General features: G+C 39.0%; 1 protein-coding gene across 2 annotated transcripts; it reads right to left on the bottom strand.

The window, feature by feature from the left end:
• Nucleotides 1–1,099: 1,099 nt before the first annotated feature.
• On the bottom strand, nt 1,100–12,029 carry ppm1f (protein phosphatase, Mg2+/Mn2+ dependent, 1F). 2 transcript variants are annotated; one of them, XM_039621273.1, is made up of 8 exons: nt 11,821–12,029; nt 8,202–8,394; nt 6,057–6,193; nt 5,172–5,374; nt 4,232–4,420; nt 3,957–4,100; nt 3,496–3,589; nt 1,100–1,895 (listed from the first exon to the last, which is right to left on the bottom strand). In XM_039621273.1, the coding sequence occupies exons 2-8, from the start codon at nt 8,366–8,368 to the stop codon at nt 1,570–1,572; spliced, it is 1,260 nt and encodes a 419-aa protein (XP_039477207.1). In that variant the 5' UTR covers nt 8,369–8,394; nt 11,821–12,029; the 3' UTR covers nt 1,100–1,569. The 2 variants fall into 2 exon arrangements, with proteins under 2 accessions (XP_039477207.1, XP_031593289.1); XM_031737429.2 differs by having other exon boundaries at nt 8,202–8,428.
• Nucleotides 12,030–16,925: the final 4,896 nt, after the last annotated feature.

Here is a 16,925-nt window from a genome sequence, read left to right on the forward strand (position 1 = left end):
ACAACCCCCCCCAAAAACAAACAAAAAAATTTTTTTTTCTGTGAATTGACAAAAACAAACTTTTTCATTAGCACATTTATAGTGTAGAGTAGAGACTGTATATATCTCTTCTGTTTGCTATTTATTCCTGATGTTTTTACTACTTATATATAGAGCTGGGCGATATAAGATTTTTTCATATCACGATATGTTTTTTTCATTTCAGGCGATAACGATATATATCACGATATAAGCCAAATAACTATATTTGTAAGATTTAAATGTGCCGTTGCTCACAAGTAAAATGTGAAATAATTAGCAGCTTGTTTTAATTAAAATATTTATTTCCCATAATAAGTTCAACAGGGTAGATGTACCTAAGGAACATGAGACTTCAGTTTCAGATAAATAAAGGCAAATATTGCAAACTACACAAAAGGCAGCCGCTAAAGCGTTTAAGTTTCAAAATAGAACAAACAAAACAGACTACTAAATTGTCAATTCCACTTAGAAACAAAATATTAATTCTAAAAATAAATCTTAGGTCGTTTTACAGAAGAACAGACAAAATTGACTAACTTTTGTCAATATCAAATAAACTGAGAACTAAAAGGAAATTCTCAATCTCTCCTTGTTGTATAGCTTAGCTTTTCAAACAGTTTTAACAGTTACTTAGTCTGACAAAAGCCGAATGATAATTAGCGCTTTCAGTCAGAGATTGAGCATGCACCGCTTTATTGTATTTCAGACTTGCTTTCAGCACAATTTACAGTGCGCGCTACTCTGTTTTTGTCAGACTTGAAATAGCGAAATACCTTCACACTACGGAACTTCTGTGGCCCTTCCGTTCGACAAGCTCTCCGGCATCGGAACCATCATCTGTTTTTTCTTCGGTAACCTTCGCTCACGCTCTCGGTTGATTTTTCTCTAGTCGGCAAACTCATTTCCTTCATTACCCGGGCTGCACGGCTGCAAAAACAAATACACATGTGCGCCTTGGCGCTTGTGCTGTATGTAACAAGTCACGTGACGTGACTCTGCGGCTGTGATTGGTTCAGCTCTGCGCTACTTAATTTGGATTGGCTGTTCTTTTTTTTCTTTTTTTTAAGAGGACAAGAGAGATGAGGCCTATCGCAATAGTTTAATTTTTCTATCGAGAAAAAGTTATTTCGCAATACATATCGTTATCGTTTTATCGCCCAGCTCTACTTATATATATATTTTTTTATATATATTTTTTTACTCCTGCACAGTTGGCGTGTAGCACATGTGCAATGACAATAAAGGGCTATTTTTTCTATTCTATTCCACTCTATTCTATGGAAACTGAGATGTACAGTTAAAATTGCATTTCTTTTTCTTATACTTTCACTGGTTCGCCCAACCTAAAATCAAATTCTGTGGGACACAATTTAAAATGAGTTTGACATCCCTGGACTAGCGTCAATCTGCAGCATGTCTTAATGCACCTGAGGACAAAAGCAGGCAACAGCTTGGCACAATGGTGTCTGTGCACCACACCTTTCCTGTATGGCTGTGGTGCATGTTGAGAAGTGGAGTACTGAGCAGCTTGTGCACTCCTAGGGTGGTCTACTGAGTCAGCAGTTGCTCTGGTGGGCGCAGAAACACCACCATTACTGTGATGTTATCACTAGAACCAGCTGTCTTAGCATTGCCCACCAACTGTTGGGCGACTCTTGCCCCCACATCATCCTCGGACTGTTCCATTGGAGCATTTCCTCCTTCTGGGTTACCAGCCAGCTTTAGTGCATCCATAACTAGATGTGGGACTGCTGACGCCTTAATTGCATCAAAGAAGCCATCGCATGCCAGAAGCACATAGTCCTCATCACCCTGCAGTTTCATTGTTAGGCAGTCAGCATCTCCAGACACAAAGGGCTTCTGGTCAAAGTCACCTGAAAGAGGGATGGATGAGTGGTTAACAGCTGCAAGTGAATACTCCAGAACCTCATCAGACTGTTGCAGTCATTGCCTGAAAACTATTTATTAAATCAACAGGCAAAACATGTGTACATAATCACTCACACTGCATTTTATGTATACAAAAACCCTCACTTTTAGTATATTTTCCTGTATATAGTAACCATTTGTACATAACACAAGTTACTCTTGTTTTTTACTTTATTTTTCTTAATTCTCTAATATCTCTAAGTTACTTTTTCATTCCCAGTTTCCTAGTGTGGGATTAATAAAGTCTATAAAGACTCCCTGACTCTCAATTAGGGCTGCAACAATTTAAGCAACTCCAACACATGCACTGTACACAACATTTGTTTTTACAGATGTTGCATGTAAGGTGAAGGTTAGTTGTCACCATTCAAGTAGTTTAACATGGAGCTGCAGTCTAGTTTTGTCTATACGCATGGTGAAGAACAAAGAGGCAGCCTTTAAAGTGATGCAAATAAAAACCGTGTATGTCTCCAGGTGACCCATTATTTCAATTCTTCTGTTTGCTAAAAGTTGTTGGCAGCTATCTTACTTTATTTGTCAGTTATTACTGTAGTCTTTTCATTACAATATAAAGCACCAATATAAAACAACTGTTGTGGTATGGTGCTATATAAATATTGAACAGTGATACCTGTGGCAAGCAGGGCTGAGTCAAATGAGGAGCATCCAGTGGATCACCTTAAAAAGGCGGTTCATGTTTGAAAATCCTCCAATGTGTCTGAATTACAACCTTTCTGAAACGATGAGTGGGCCAAAATTCCTCCACAGAACTGTAAAAGACTCATTGCCAGTTAGGGCAGCCCAACTAGTTACTAGGCTTAGGGAGGTAATCACTTTTTCACACAGAAACAGGACCATGTAGGTTTGGATTTTTTCCCCCTTAATAGTAAACACCTTCATTTAGAAACTGCATTTTGTGTTTAATTGTATTGTCTTTGCAAAAACATTTTCGCACTATTGTAAACTACTAAAAACATTGCAATTTCTAAAACTGAAACCAGCGAGCATTTCATCAAGACCTGTGTCTCAATCAAAAGAATGATCAGCAGAATACTTGCTTACCAACATAAAAATTTCCTTTGTGGGATCAATAAAGTATCTATCCATTAATCTAGCTGTAGCCTTACTATCAAAAATACTTACGAATACACTTTCAATAATACTAAAATAGCAGTTTTCATTTCTGTTTTTATTTCTATTTCAGTTGAAATAAAACTGAAATAAGCTTATCTTTTCATATAATTTAAAATGAGTTGGGGGTTTTTTATATATAAAATGGTATATTTTTTAAATATCTAAGCACTGATTGCAAATGTGAGTTCATGAGATTTGCAAATCATTAGATTTCCCTTTTAATTTACAATTTACACACTGTCTCAACTTTTTTTGGAACCAAGTTTGTAGTTTACTTTCAGTTAACATGAGCAACCTCAGTTTATGTAGCAGTAGAGGTCAATTAAGGTCACACTTTGAGAACTACTATATGATACAGCCAGTCAAATCACATCTACATTCCTGTGGTTTTGTGAGTTGGGACTGACTTACCTATGGCTCTCGATACAGCATATGTGCCATTAACACGCCAGCAACCCATGAAAGTAATGCAGCCACCAAGATCCTCAATTCTCTGTTTCTCATCCTGGACAGTTTAACACATCAGAGAAGGAGTTTAGCTTCTGGCTTCCTCCTCACCATTATATGTGAGTATGTAAAACTAAGTGCATGGGTAAATCAACTTCACATGAAGTAACTGTATTTGTTAGTAATAGTTAAAAAACATACACATGCACATACGCGCGCGCACGCACACACACACACACACACACACACATACACACGGAGTGTGTGAGAAAGAGAGCGAGAGAAATACTTAGTTCAGAAACACATTTAAACAGCTCTGATGAATGTTTGACTTAACCCATATCTCGCAATAAACTTTTCAAATATTTCATCTGCATTCCCATTTGAGGCAGCAGAGGTTGTGTGTTTGTATGTGGGATTCTTACCTCTCTCTCTGGTTTATGTGGATCCATGAGTCTAACAACATGCCCATCTCTGACCAGTATTGCCTGAGAGTCTCCCAGCCAAGCAACAGTCAGCTCTTGATCCTGGATCAGTACTGCCACTCCTGTACTGCCACTCCGGAGACGCTGCAGCACACATGAGTGTAATTTATAGACAAGAGACAGAGCAAGACAGCACACCAAGTTGAGTACTATAGCATATAAATGTCAGCGGAAAACATTGTGCTCAAGATGCTGTGCTGTTGCTTTCTCAATACCTCTCTCTTGGCCTTGTTTCTGAACATGTCATCTGTGTGTTTGAAGGCTGTTTTAAAGGCTGTGGTTGCATCACTCTGCAGCATCTCCTGTTTACTTAAAACAACATGGAGGTGAGTGGCAGCGTAGGTTGCTGCATCCACCCCTCCATGGCCATCAAACACAGCATAGTAAGCACGATCTACATCATCCTGGACCATAGGGGAGGGAAAGAAAGACAGAGTCATAAATAAATGTCACAGAATGCAGTCTTGTGAAAAACTAAGTGTACCCCATGATTCAGTGGCTTGTAGGACCGCCTACAATCCACCCCACCCTCTGAAGTGTGGGCTGACAGATGCCCCCCATAGGCAGCAGTGATCCCAGGATGCAGCCTACCAATCCTGGCGCCAAACAGGGTGTAGGAAATGGGGATGTAGAAGAGCCGCCTGCTCCCCTCCCTACTTTGTCTGTGTTAAATTTTTCTTTGCAGCGTTGTTTTACTTCAACGTAGGTTTGAGAGGGATCTGTTTATGCACAACTTTCTTAAGTTTCTACTATGGAATTTCGACTGGGTTCAGGTCTGGATTTTGACTTGGCCAATGCAAGACCTTGATTTGGCTTTTTTTTCCCCCTTCACCCTTTAGCTGTTGGACAGATGGCCTCAGATGTGACTCTAGAATACTTTGGTATGCAGAGGAGCTCATGGTTGAGTTGGTGACTGCAAGATATGCTGCACAACAAGTCTAAATCACCTCTCCACCACCATGTAGCGTTTGTGTATGCTTGGTTTTCTTCAAATATGGCTTTTATAGAGGTGCCAGATGATCAGCACCTCGCTGCTGCTTACTTTATTCCTATACAGGCAGTAAGGGTACACTTAGTTTTAACAGGACTTTGTTTGATAATTAGCTGGGATTGTGATTTCAGTTTTTATTTTTGTATCTGTGATATTTTTCATACCTGAATTCCAAAGAGCTGGTTGAACTCGGCTAAAGCCAAATGTTTGTCCTCCATTTTTCTCCGGGTGTTTTTGATGGCATGAATGGAGCACTGGAGGTTGCGAGAGGGACAAAGGGCCACCTTGGGGAAGTTTCTGTGCCACGCCAGTGCTACATCTATCAGTTTATTCAGGAAGGTGCGTTGGACTGCCTCCGATTGAAATACTGACAATAAATTACAATACAAGTAAGAAAACTGTTATATTTCTGCTTTTTTACAATAACATCATGGACAAAGGCATTTTATTCCCTGAATTAATATGTACAATGGAAGTCAAAATACCACTTTCCAGTACAGTGCAGTGCAATGCAACATTGCCAACCACTATGCAAATGTACACCAGTTCCTTTTAAAAGGACAGAGAGGTCTACTCATAGTTTCAATTTTAGTTTTTTACTTGCTTAAAAACTTTAGAAACTGAAAATATAATTGTTTGTATTAAAACGGACCCTTTCACACACACACATGTGGCATCATTGAGGCTGAGGCTGTGCCCAAGTTGGCTGTGTGGCAGCAGACAGAGGGGGATATGTATTGGATAAATGATCATCTCCCCTGCATTTTTCAGCCCCTTAAATGCACTGTAAAAGATAAATTATAATCTGTGAACATGCCAATAAAGCCTGAGATGTGAAGACAAGTGTGAATGTGTTCTGTGTTAGTACCGCTAATGATATTTGGTAATGATAAGTTGGTCTCAAGTTACTTGGAGAGTGTATATCAGATATATGATTTAACACCTCGACAGACAACTTCCAAACACAAGATCATTTCATTCTGTCTGCTTGAAATTCAAATTGGCATCTTTCAGTATAATGCAATATATTCAAAGCACCACAAACTCACAGACTGCTTTGTCTTCTGCCTTCTCTTCTTGGTCACCTTCAGGTTCCTCAGGGCACTGGTAAGGTAAAAGGTCAGTCTGCAGCAACTGGGAATATGCTGCCTGGCAAAGGAGGGCACTGAGTCTTGGAGAAGCACCCCTGAACAAACACAGAGATAAACACATGTTGTGTAATCTCTTGAAATTTGAGTCATTTTTCTAACTGCAGTCACAAAGTGTTGCACCAAAGTCCAAATTGTGGACAGAAAAAAATAGTCATTTTTAGGCAGTAACCTGTAAATGCGCTTCTTTTCCTCTACAGAATTGCATTTCTCTGGCAGCAAAGATTGTGTTTAGGAAACAGGAAGTGGCGTGAAGAATTTTGTTTCTGCAGACAGGAAATGCTTTCCTGACAGAGAATACTTCTGTAGAAAATGTGAGCAGAACAGAAAGCCAGTCACAGTTTTTAAGTGTTACTTTTTCCTACTCAAAGTTTAAAAGTGTTTGACAGTCTGTTACCAGCTTCTCCTCACTGCAGAAAGATTGACTGCAGATTATTGATTTCTAGAAGCCCAGACTTCTTACCTAACAAAAATGTTAGATGCAATCTCTCTAATCTGCAAATAACATTTCTATTAAAAGTACAATACTGAACTGAACACTGTAGGATTAATGGCTACTTTGCCTCTTTCCCTTGTTATGTGTATATAAAGAGACTATACAACAATAATCAGCTTTCTACTCACATTTTCAGTTTAGTATCTGCAAACTGCTGGAAAGATGCACTTCATTTACAGTTTGTATAAAACAAGAACAAATAACAGTCTTACTTTATGTCTGCTTGTGTATCACCAGACACTAAAAATCATTACATTTAAAAAATGTAATATGTAAAATAATCCGCAGAGTGTCCTTTGTATTTATAATATTAAGTAAGACCCATCACTAAGTAAATGGTATGTGTCTTAACATCACCGCCTAAGCTCACTCTTCCCCTAATAGTCCTATCCAAATTAATTCATAAGAAACATCACTGTGTGAAAAGGTCTGTAATATTTGTCAGTGATTTTTCCAGAATAGTTAATGACACATTACATTTTGTATGGAACCTTGAAAAGCAGCAACACATGTCAACTATTTTCTCTACAAATGACAATGACTAGGTTAGGACATTTTATTCATACAATCCAACAGTCAGTGTGGCATCAAGGTTAGTTTTCCTCATGCATCTCTTTACTTGCAACTTTTGTCCTTTACCCATCCTTGTTGACTGCTTTTCACTTCAAACACTTGCAAAGTTGAGCATACACCAAAGCTGTGCATGTTTAGTCATTCATATTGGCTTTTAGACGGTGCCACACAGAAAAGTATGGCACAATAAGATTTGTGATAAAAGAAACGCTGTCCTGATCTATCAATCATCAAAGAATAATCATCCTGAAATGCAAATGGTAAGATCTCATCTGTAAAAACTGCGAAGGAGTAAATGTACATGTGTTCTGTAGCTGGAACGTTCTGTCCGACAATATTTTCACTGACCGGCCTTTAAGGTGTCACAGATAAATACAACAAAATAAAACCAGTACTGGTACACCCAAAAAAAAAAAAAAGAAGAAGATTTATTCATAACACACGGAAAAGACCCAGGGAAACCGAGTTAACGATAAAAATGATAAAAAAAATAATGACAAAAACCAGTGAAATACCCTGAAAACCATAAATTCCACACCTGAGCCTCAACTCTTGCGGCCTGGTACTAAACGACTCAGGGACTGGTCCGTGGCCCAGGGGTTGGGGATTGCTGCACTGTAGCACATAGTCACACACATGAGATATGCAGATAGAATAGCACTTTGTATTATTATAATTAAAATATTATGTGAGACCAAACTAAGGACATCAGCAAGCTTAACTATGGACACTGCTTTCTACAGAAATAAAATTAGGGTTTAATATAAAATGAAAGGATGGAAAGAGTTATTTGAAACAACAGAAACAGACAGAGGAGATCAGAATCAACTTTTTGACATTTCTTTACTCGGACAGTTGAACATGCATCAATACATATCGGCAGATAGCCACAATAAATTTCTCTTATTGGACCAGAGAAAACTAAATTTGTTCATCGTTACAAACTTCTATTCAGTTTGTCTCCTTCCCAGTCATACCTGCTTGCCAATAGCCTCAGGCCCAGCTCCAGGCTCTCTCCATGCAACTCCTCCATTGTGACTTTACGACTAAGAGGGCTAACAGGAAGTGAAGCGCCTTCCTCCAGAGCAGCTGGAAACGCCTCCAAAAATGCCTTCAAAAAGCACAGAGCCTCCTCCTGCTCCATCCCGCTGACTATGGCTGGAGTGAACTCTTTGGTAAACAGGAGATCAGGGCTCACAGGTCACTTCACAGTGGACAATTGAAGGGCACAAATTGACACAAATTAATCAGTATAATTACATTACCATTTTCATCTAAAACTGTTTTTTGCCATACAAGTTCAGAGAACTACTATGGGAGGTGCTTACTGTGTCACAAGATGCTTGTCTGAGAGTAAAATTAAAAGGCAAAAAAACGTAAAATACCCAAATTCCCCCCAAACCCTACCTTATATTTTAATTGCAAGTACTGATTATACGTCTCAACTGAAATGAAACAATACTACTGTAATGATACAAGTGTTGTTATAAGCTACAGGACTAATAGGATTGCCACATCTTGTAATTTGTACAGATTTATTGGTCGAGGATGTACTGCAGTCACCTGTGTGCATTTTGTGCATGATATGATGCTCCCCTGAGTGAATATAATTCAAAGGTATAGCATACAGTTTCATTGGTAGGGAGATGATACCCACCTCTAAGTATATAGGTATCAGTGAAGCCAGATGATACACACACTGACTACAGAAATGTATTAAAGAAAAAGACCTGGATGACCTCTAATTTCTTGTTCTAAATCAGATAAAACTGAGGTCCTTGTATTTTGCCCTAAATAGCTTAGAAATATGGTATCTTACCAGATTCTTATGCTGGATAGTATTACCTTGGCCTCCGGTAACATTGTGTGGAATCTCTGACTTATTTCTGACCAGGATATTTCCTTCAATACACATATTAAACAAATATATCGGACTGCTTTTTTCCATTTGTGCAATATCTCTAAAGTTAGAAACAACCCGTCTCAGAGTTATGTTCAAAAACTACTTCAAGCATTTATTACTTCTAGGCTGGACTATTGTAATTCATTATTATCAGCATGTCCTAAAAACTCCCTGAAAAGCCTTTATTTAATACAAAATGCTGCATGAAGAGTACTGACAGGGACTAGAAAAAAAAGCATATTTCTTCCATACTGGTGTCTTTTCATTAGCTCCCTGTTTAAAAATTCTGAATCAAATTTAAAATTCTTCACCTCATATGAAGGTCTTGAATAATCAGACCCAGTCTTATCTTAATGACCTCATAGTATTCTATGATCCCAATAGAGCATGCGACTCTCAGACTGCTGGTTTACTTGTAGTTCCTAGGATATTTAAAAGTAGAGTGGGAGGCAAACCTTCAGCTTTTCAGGCCCCTCTTTTAGGGAACCAGCTTCCAATTCTAATTCAGGAGGGAGACACCCTTTCTAATTTTTTCTATAATATATTATGGTAAATGGTAAATGGACTGGTTCATATATAGCGCTTTTCTACTCTGAGCACTCAAAGCGCTTGTAAATTCACCCATTCACACAAGCACTTTTTTCTACCCTTTTCTAAGTACTTCCTATCTAACAGTCAGACAGATTCATACAAGCAACATGGGGTTAGTATCTTGCCCGAGGACACTTGGGCATGCAAGTGGAGCAGACTGGGACTGAACCTAGTAGGTGACCTGCTCTACCACCGGAGCTACAGCCACCCCTATATGAGGCTTAAAACTTTCTTTATGATAAAGTATATATGTAGGGCTGGATCAGGTGACCCCGAATCCTGCCTGTGTTACGCTGCAATAGGCGTAGGATTCTGGCCACCTGTTTCACTCACTATGAGTTTACTCTGCATTTCATCAAAAACTGAACAAGATTTATCCCAAGTATAAGAATGCAGGTATCAGAGATGAAGCTGAGCTATGTGATCCAGGATTCTGATAATATGACTCAGGGTGTTCATACACCTCTATAATCTGTCATTACTTAATCTCTCTTCCACAGCATGTCTTTTGTCCTGTCATCCTCCTCTCAATCTCAACCGGTGGGAGATGGCTGCAACTCCCTGAGTTGTGTTCTGCAGGAGGTTTCTACCTGCTAAAAGGGAGGGCTTTTTCCCCCCCTTCTCGCAGTTGCTCATAGGGGTTGAGCAGGCACTTGGCTGTTGGAGTTTTTTCCGTTTTGTATAGATGTATGGTCTACAATATAAAGCGCCTTGAGGCAACTGTTGTTTTGATTTTGCGATATATAAATAAAACTGAATTGAACTGATGCACCAGTTGGTGTTCCTTAGTTCAATAAATCTTTGGAGTTCTGGAACACCCACTATTGTTTTAAAACATTTGTCATGGAGGACATCTTATCTGCAGTTGGTAAAATGCTAACGTCTACTCACTCACAAAAAACAAGTACCAGTCTCCAAGACTGAAAAACTACTGACATAGGGGATAAAAAGGTATGTGCACAGATCTCTTGTGTGCCATGAAGAAGGCAGGAGATCAATATCACAGCTCACTCTTGGGCTGTATATGTGACAAGAGCGGAGTTCTTGTAATGGTCACTTGGGGCTGGCTCCAAAACGTTTTCAGTCCCACAGACTACGATGTTAAAATGTCCAGCTTTACATTGCCTGGTACAATAATGTGTCCAACTTGGACAGTTTCCCTCCCCAACTGTATGGTGGGAGACTTAAATTTTATGTTCTTATAATTCATATATTTGGATATCGGCATTTAGGGGTGTAGACAGAAAACTGTTGTTCCTGTTTTGTTCTTCTGACCCATCTCTGTAAAGATTAGGCTGTGTGGGAAAATTCCAGCATATCAGCAGTTTCTGAAATAATGGGACTAACTTGTGTGGCACCAACAACCATGCCCCTCTTCTAACGCTCCGTTTGAACTTGAGGAGGTCAACTTGACCATGGCTACATGTTGCTGCCATATAATTGCAGGTTAGATATTTACATGTATATCTAATAAAGTGGTAAGAGAGTGTATATGGATTTATACGGTAAATATTCGTACAGTTCGATTCATAATTTGTTGGGCATATAGAAAGTTTTTGTACAGCATCGCAGTGGACTTGAAATCAGTAATAATCAATTTATGCAATGTAACGCTCTAAACCAGGCCCCAGGGACTTCATTATGACAGGATATTTTTAAAAATAAAAATAAAATGTTGTTGTTGTTGTTGTTTTTTTTAAAAAACGCGCCAGCTTGTTGTCATGTAAGGTACCTGTTGGCCAATATGCCTGAACATTTCTTGAAAGAAGTGCAGAGAAGCACTTGAAAAGGGCTCTCAGACTCCCCACACAGTTACAGTTACAGGATGCATGCATCCTGTAACTCGAGTTAAACGCAAACGCAGTGGTTGTACACCAGGACTCATACCTGAAAACTGGAGCCTAACGATAAGCTTTTCCGTTTCTTTTCTTTGCAGTGCGTTACATGAATGTTGAGGGTTTGGTGGTCTGTATGCAGTACACATTATAGTGCAATTACACCTCGAGTCCTGAGTCACTCACTCACTTGTTTCATCGACATGATCGCTACCAGAATACATGCTTATTTTACAGCCAAGCAGACAGTGGTTAACTTGGTCTTACCGTCCGCTGACTCCTTGTTTTAGTACGCGTCTTCACACAAGTCTTACTGACGAAACACTCCCTTCGACGAGACAAAGACTAAAGGGATTTACTGATAACGCAAACATGTACCGCGTATGGTAATACACACTCCCAGTTCACTATCAACAGTTTTTACAGATCTGCGCAACGATCCACACCCAACTGGACCGGCGCTTTCCTGTACGCCATCATCGTCATCACAATTGTCACAAGACCCTCTTCTTCCCCTATGTTTTTATGGCGGATGGCAAACAACTTTAGGTGCATTACCGCCACCCTCTGGACTGGAGAGTGGATCGGAACAGCTTTTACATCCTATTCTCATATGGTAAATACCTGTTGCTCTTAAAAACCCACATATTGCCTTACAAACTACATCACCTGCATTCCTTTGAAATATTTCTTTTACCCTTAATTGTGTGGATGCTTTAAGGCAGAGGTTCCCAAAGTGTGGGGCCCACCCCCTAGGGGGTGCGCAGAGCTATTGCAGGGGGGGCGCGGTATGAAAAGGAAAAAAAAGAAGAGCGCTTGGACACTGTGGACAGGTTTTTGACAGGGCTCCCACATAAACGCAAAGCAGGAGATGAAGCATCGCCAAATATGTTTCCAAACCAACTTCCTTCCAGGCCAAAGACAGGAAAATATGGTGAAGCATATCTTCCCTTTGGCTTCACCTGCACAAGTGCCAAGGTAGGTCTCCCCTGCAAAATTAGTTTCCCTGCGTCGGGAGCACGCGCTGGGCTCTCCAAATCACGGACAAACAGTATCTCACATTCTTGATTTTTAGTTCACAAACACTTCTTGTAATAACTACTCCTGACATTTTGGACATGTTAGCTCTTTATGCAGTAAAGTTACAGTGGGATACAAATAATATCAGGCTGATCCTGCCGTAATTTGTTCCCCCGGTTCAAATCACGGACAAACAGTATCCCACAGCTGTTTGTGTTTAAACCCATTTTGCACAGAGAGACATTTTTGAAAAATGTATTGATAGCAATGCTGAATATTATTACACAGGAAAAAAACAACTACACGTAAAATAATTACACCGTGACGCCTCTGCCTTTCTAAATGGAGGGACAGTAACTGCGTGTGTATATATAAGCGTGTAAAACCTGAAGATAGTCAGATTAACAGTATTTTGTCTCTATCTGCCATTCTGCAATTCATCTCATGTAAACAATAACGTGGCGCAAAGCGTGACGTGAAAAGAGGCACATACCTTTGACGTTGCGTGACGCCGTTTACGTGTTGACGAAAAGCCCAAACGCATAGAAACAGCTGCGTTTTCAAAAATATCCGTGTAGGTGTGGACGTAGCGTAAAAGAGTTAGTAGTATATTTTATTACTACCTGTATTGCCGTTTACTTGTATTTGCTTAATTGTTTACTAAATATTTGAGGTGTGAAATAAACCGCAATGGAGTTTGTAAACAAAATATGGGTGTGTGTGTTTGGAGGATGTGTTTGTGCGGGGGGGTTAGGTGGTGGGGGGGCGCGAACATTTTTCTTGTAAAAAAAAGGGGGGCCTGGCAAAAAAAGTTTGGGAACCACTGCTTTAAGGCATCCACACTATTGAGTTCCTGTTTCTCTTTATTCTTTATTATTAGAACTGCAATATCTTAGAGGAAACATAATACTTGGCAGAAATGCTGAATGAAAAAATGCTGAACATGCTAAGGGTCCCTCAAATATAATTGTTAAATGAAAAAAATCGGCAAAAAAAAGTATAACAGCCACACAATCACAAATATGGACACATATGGAAACACATGCACAGAGAGACACACACACAAGATCCAATTCAGTCAACCAGTCTAAATATATTGAATTTGAATCTTACAATGAGATGATCCCATAAAAAGGCTTTCTCTCTCTCTCTCTCTCTCTCTGTCACACACACACACACACACACACACACACACACAGCAGCAGCAGCAGCAAGTGAACAGGCGCTGTTAACAGCATGTTTCTAGGTCAGTCAAACAGCTGTGAGCTTCTCAATTTGAATCCACCAATCAGAGAGGCTGTGTGCTTTTTCCCGCCAAAACTGGTGCACCAAGTGCAGGCTTTTACAGCACAGAGAGAGACAGGATTTTTGCAGTGTATTTCTCATAGTGAGGACTCCCCTCAAACAAACAGCCATAAATTCCTAACCGTAGGGGCTAAAACGGTCATTCTTAGACCGTTTTGTTCAGAAGACATGGGAGAATCTTGAAATGTTGACCATTTAAAATAAAAATATGAAATATTAAAGATATATGACATAGATGATTGGTTATCTAAGAAGCCACGAGGGCCCCAATATGCAAATTTGAATGTGTCAGGCCTCAGATATGATTGGCTGGCTGGGAAGCCATGAATGCTCCAATATGCAAATTTGAATGTGTCAGGCCTCAGATATGATTGGTTGTCTTAGAAGCCATGAATACTCCAATATGCAAATTTGAATGTGTCAGGCCTCAGCTATGATTGGTTGTCCTAGAAGCCATGAATGCACTAATATGCAAATTTGAATGTGTCAGGCCTCAGATATGATTGGCTGGTTGGGAAGTCGTGCATGCCCTGATATGTAAATTTGAATATTACACTCCTCACAGAGGATTAACTCCCTGGGGACCTGGCAGAAATATATAGAAATACTATGATTACCCAGAAATACTGCATTTAGTAGAAATACTATGTTTTAGCACAAATACTATAAAATGGCAGGAATACTATAATTAAGCAGAAATACTATATTAAGTACAAATCCTATAAAAAGTAGAAATACTGTACTATTATTTCGTAGAAAAACTATAATTAATCAGAAATACTATATTTGGCAGAAATACTGTAATCAGCACATATACTGTAACATGACAGAAATTCCTCCACTTAGTAGTAATACTATAACATAACACAAATGTTATGATTTGGCACAAAAACCATGATTTGGCAAAAATACTATGATTTAGCAGAAATACTATGATTGAGCAGAAGTACTAAGATGTAGTAAAAGTACTTTGATTTAAGAGAAATACAATTATGGAGGAGTAATACTTTAAAATGGGAAAAATATTGATACACACACACATTCACAGAGCCTAAAGGGAAGAGTATTTGTGCCATGGAGTGTTAAGAAGAATCTGAGGTCCATATTAGAAAAGCTGCTAAAAAGTTTTCAGAATTGTAATAAATGATGAATATGAATTAGTGGTCTGTGATAGTGTATTAATTTGTAGGGCAAAAAAAGATGTTGACCAAGGTGGAATTGAACCCACGAGCTTTGGGCTGCCAATCAGTGTCATTACCAGCTGCGCCACTGGGAAAGACAGTGAGCTCCTGGAAAACAGGTTCATGAGCAGTCAGAATTAGATCGCGGTGAGAGGCGAAGAATGCCGTTTTTTGGAGTTACAAAACGTCGTGTAACTCAAAAGCTAGGTGGACTAGAAGCATAATTCTTGTACTGGGTGAATCAGCGGACTTTGGTGTACTTTGACTGCGATTTTCATTGCTCTTTGTACATCCGTCGCTGAGATATGACGAGAGAAGAAAGGGCAGACCTCAGATATGATTGGCTGGCTGGGAAGCCGTGCAGGCCCTGATATGTAAATTTGAATGTCTCAGTCCTCAGAGGATTGGCTGCCTGGGGACCTGGGAGAAATATATAGTAATAGTATGATTAAGCATGAATACTACATTTAGCAGAAATACTGTATTAAGCACAAATCCTATAAAAAGCAGAAATACTATATTTAGCAATATAAATATTCTATAAAAATCCTATAAAAAGCAAAAATACTATACTATGATTTGGTAGAAAAACTATAATTAATCAGAAATACTATATTTGGCAGAAATACTATCTTTAGCACAAATCTTATAAAATAGCAGAAATAGTATGATTCAGCACAATAGTAAGAACTTACACAGAAAAATTGGAAAAGCAAAATGGACAGCTGAAAAAATGCTGAACATGCTAAGGATCCTTCAAATTGTTAAATGAAAAAAATCAGCAAAAAAAAGTATAACAGTCACACAATCACAAATATGGACACATATGGAAACACATGCACAGAGAGACACACACAGGATCAAATTCAGTCAACCAGTCTAAATATATTGAATTTAAATCATACAACTAGAAAGTGCATTTTCTGAAGAAACTGCAGTGTGAATGCTTGAATCTGAATGTATGCACTGAAATGAATTAATTGCTGAATGTTAAGTTAAAAATGTTGAATGAGATGAAAAATACAAGTATTTTGAACTGAAAACAAAAAAGCTGAACTGCTAAAAGCTAAAGGTTACAAAGAAGAAGTTGGAAAAAAGCTGAAAATGTTTTAAATGTAAATTAGAAAAACCTAAGAAATGAGAAAGAAAATTCAAAGTCAGAAAACATCTGAATGAATATTAAAAGTTCATATTCTTTGAATCACTGAATGACTAAAATGTGATCCCTCCGCTTGGATCCACACAGTTTAAAAAATTTAAATGTCTGAGCTTTGAAAGACACGGTGATGGAAAGAGAACAACGATGGCGATGGTTTGAGGGTAAAATGATGGCTGTAGAGCAAACACTGTGGACACAGCAGCAGTTGAAAGTGTTTAAGATGAATCTTGGCACAGTGAGAGCGAGAGCTCGTTAGGCAGGCAGGTGTGAGCCTGGTTGCTATAGTGACTGCACCCAATGGCTCCATACACACGCACAGACATGCACCTCACTTTTGCTGCTTAAAATGAACAGAAAAGTCAGGCCCAAACAAATCCTTCCCAAATGAAAAGTACAGGTCCTATTGACGAAATTCTTTCACCGTGAGCGGCAGCAATGTCCAGTCTACCTAATTCTCAGTTTTCATGCCTGAGGAGTTTATTATATGGACGTGGTGACAGTGTAAAAACACCATGCTCTTCTGATTTTCAAACGAACCTTCTGAGCCATTTTAACATTAGAGTCTATGGAGGAGTTGGAGGGAGGAGGCTGTGCTTTGGTGACATTTATGAAAGAACCATAACACCTAGGACAATAGTAAACACATTGGATGAAAGAGGACAGCGATGGCTACGTTTTGAGGGTAAAATCATACCTGTAGACCAAAC

Source organism: Oreochromis aureus, linkage group 12 (genome assembly GCF_013358895.1).
Source record: "Oreochromis aureus strain Israel breed Guangdong linkage group 12, ZZ_aureus, whole genome shotgun sequence".
Lineage (NCBI taxonomy): Eukaryota > Metazoa > Chordata > Actinopteri > Cichliformes > Cichlidae > Oreochromis > Oreochromis aureus.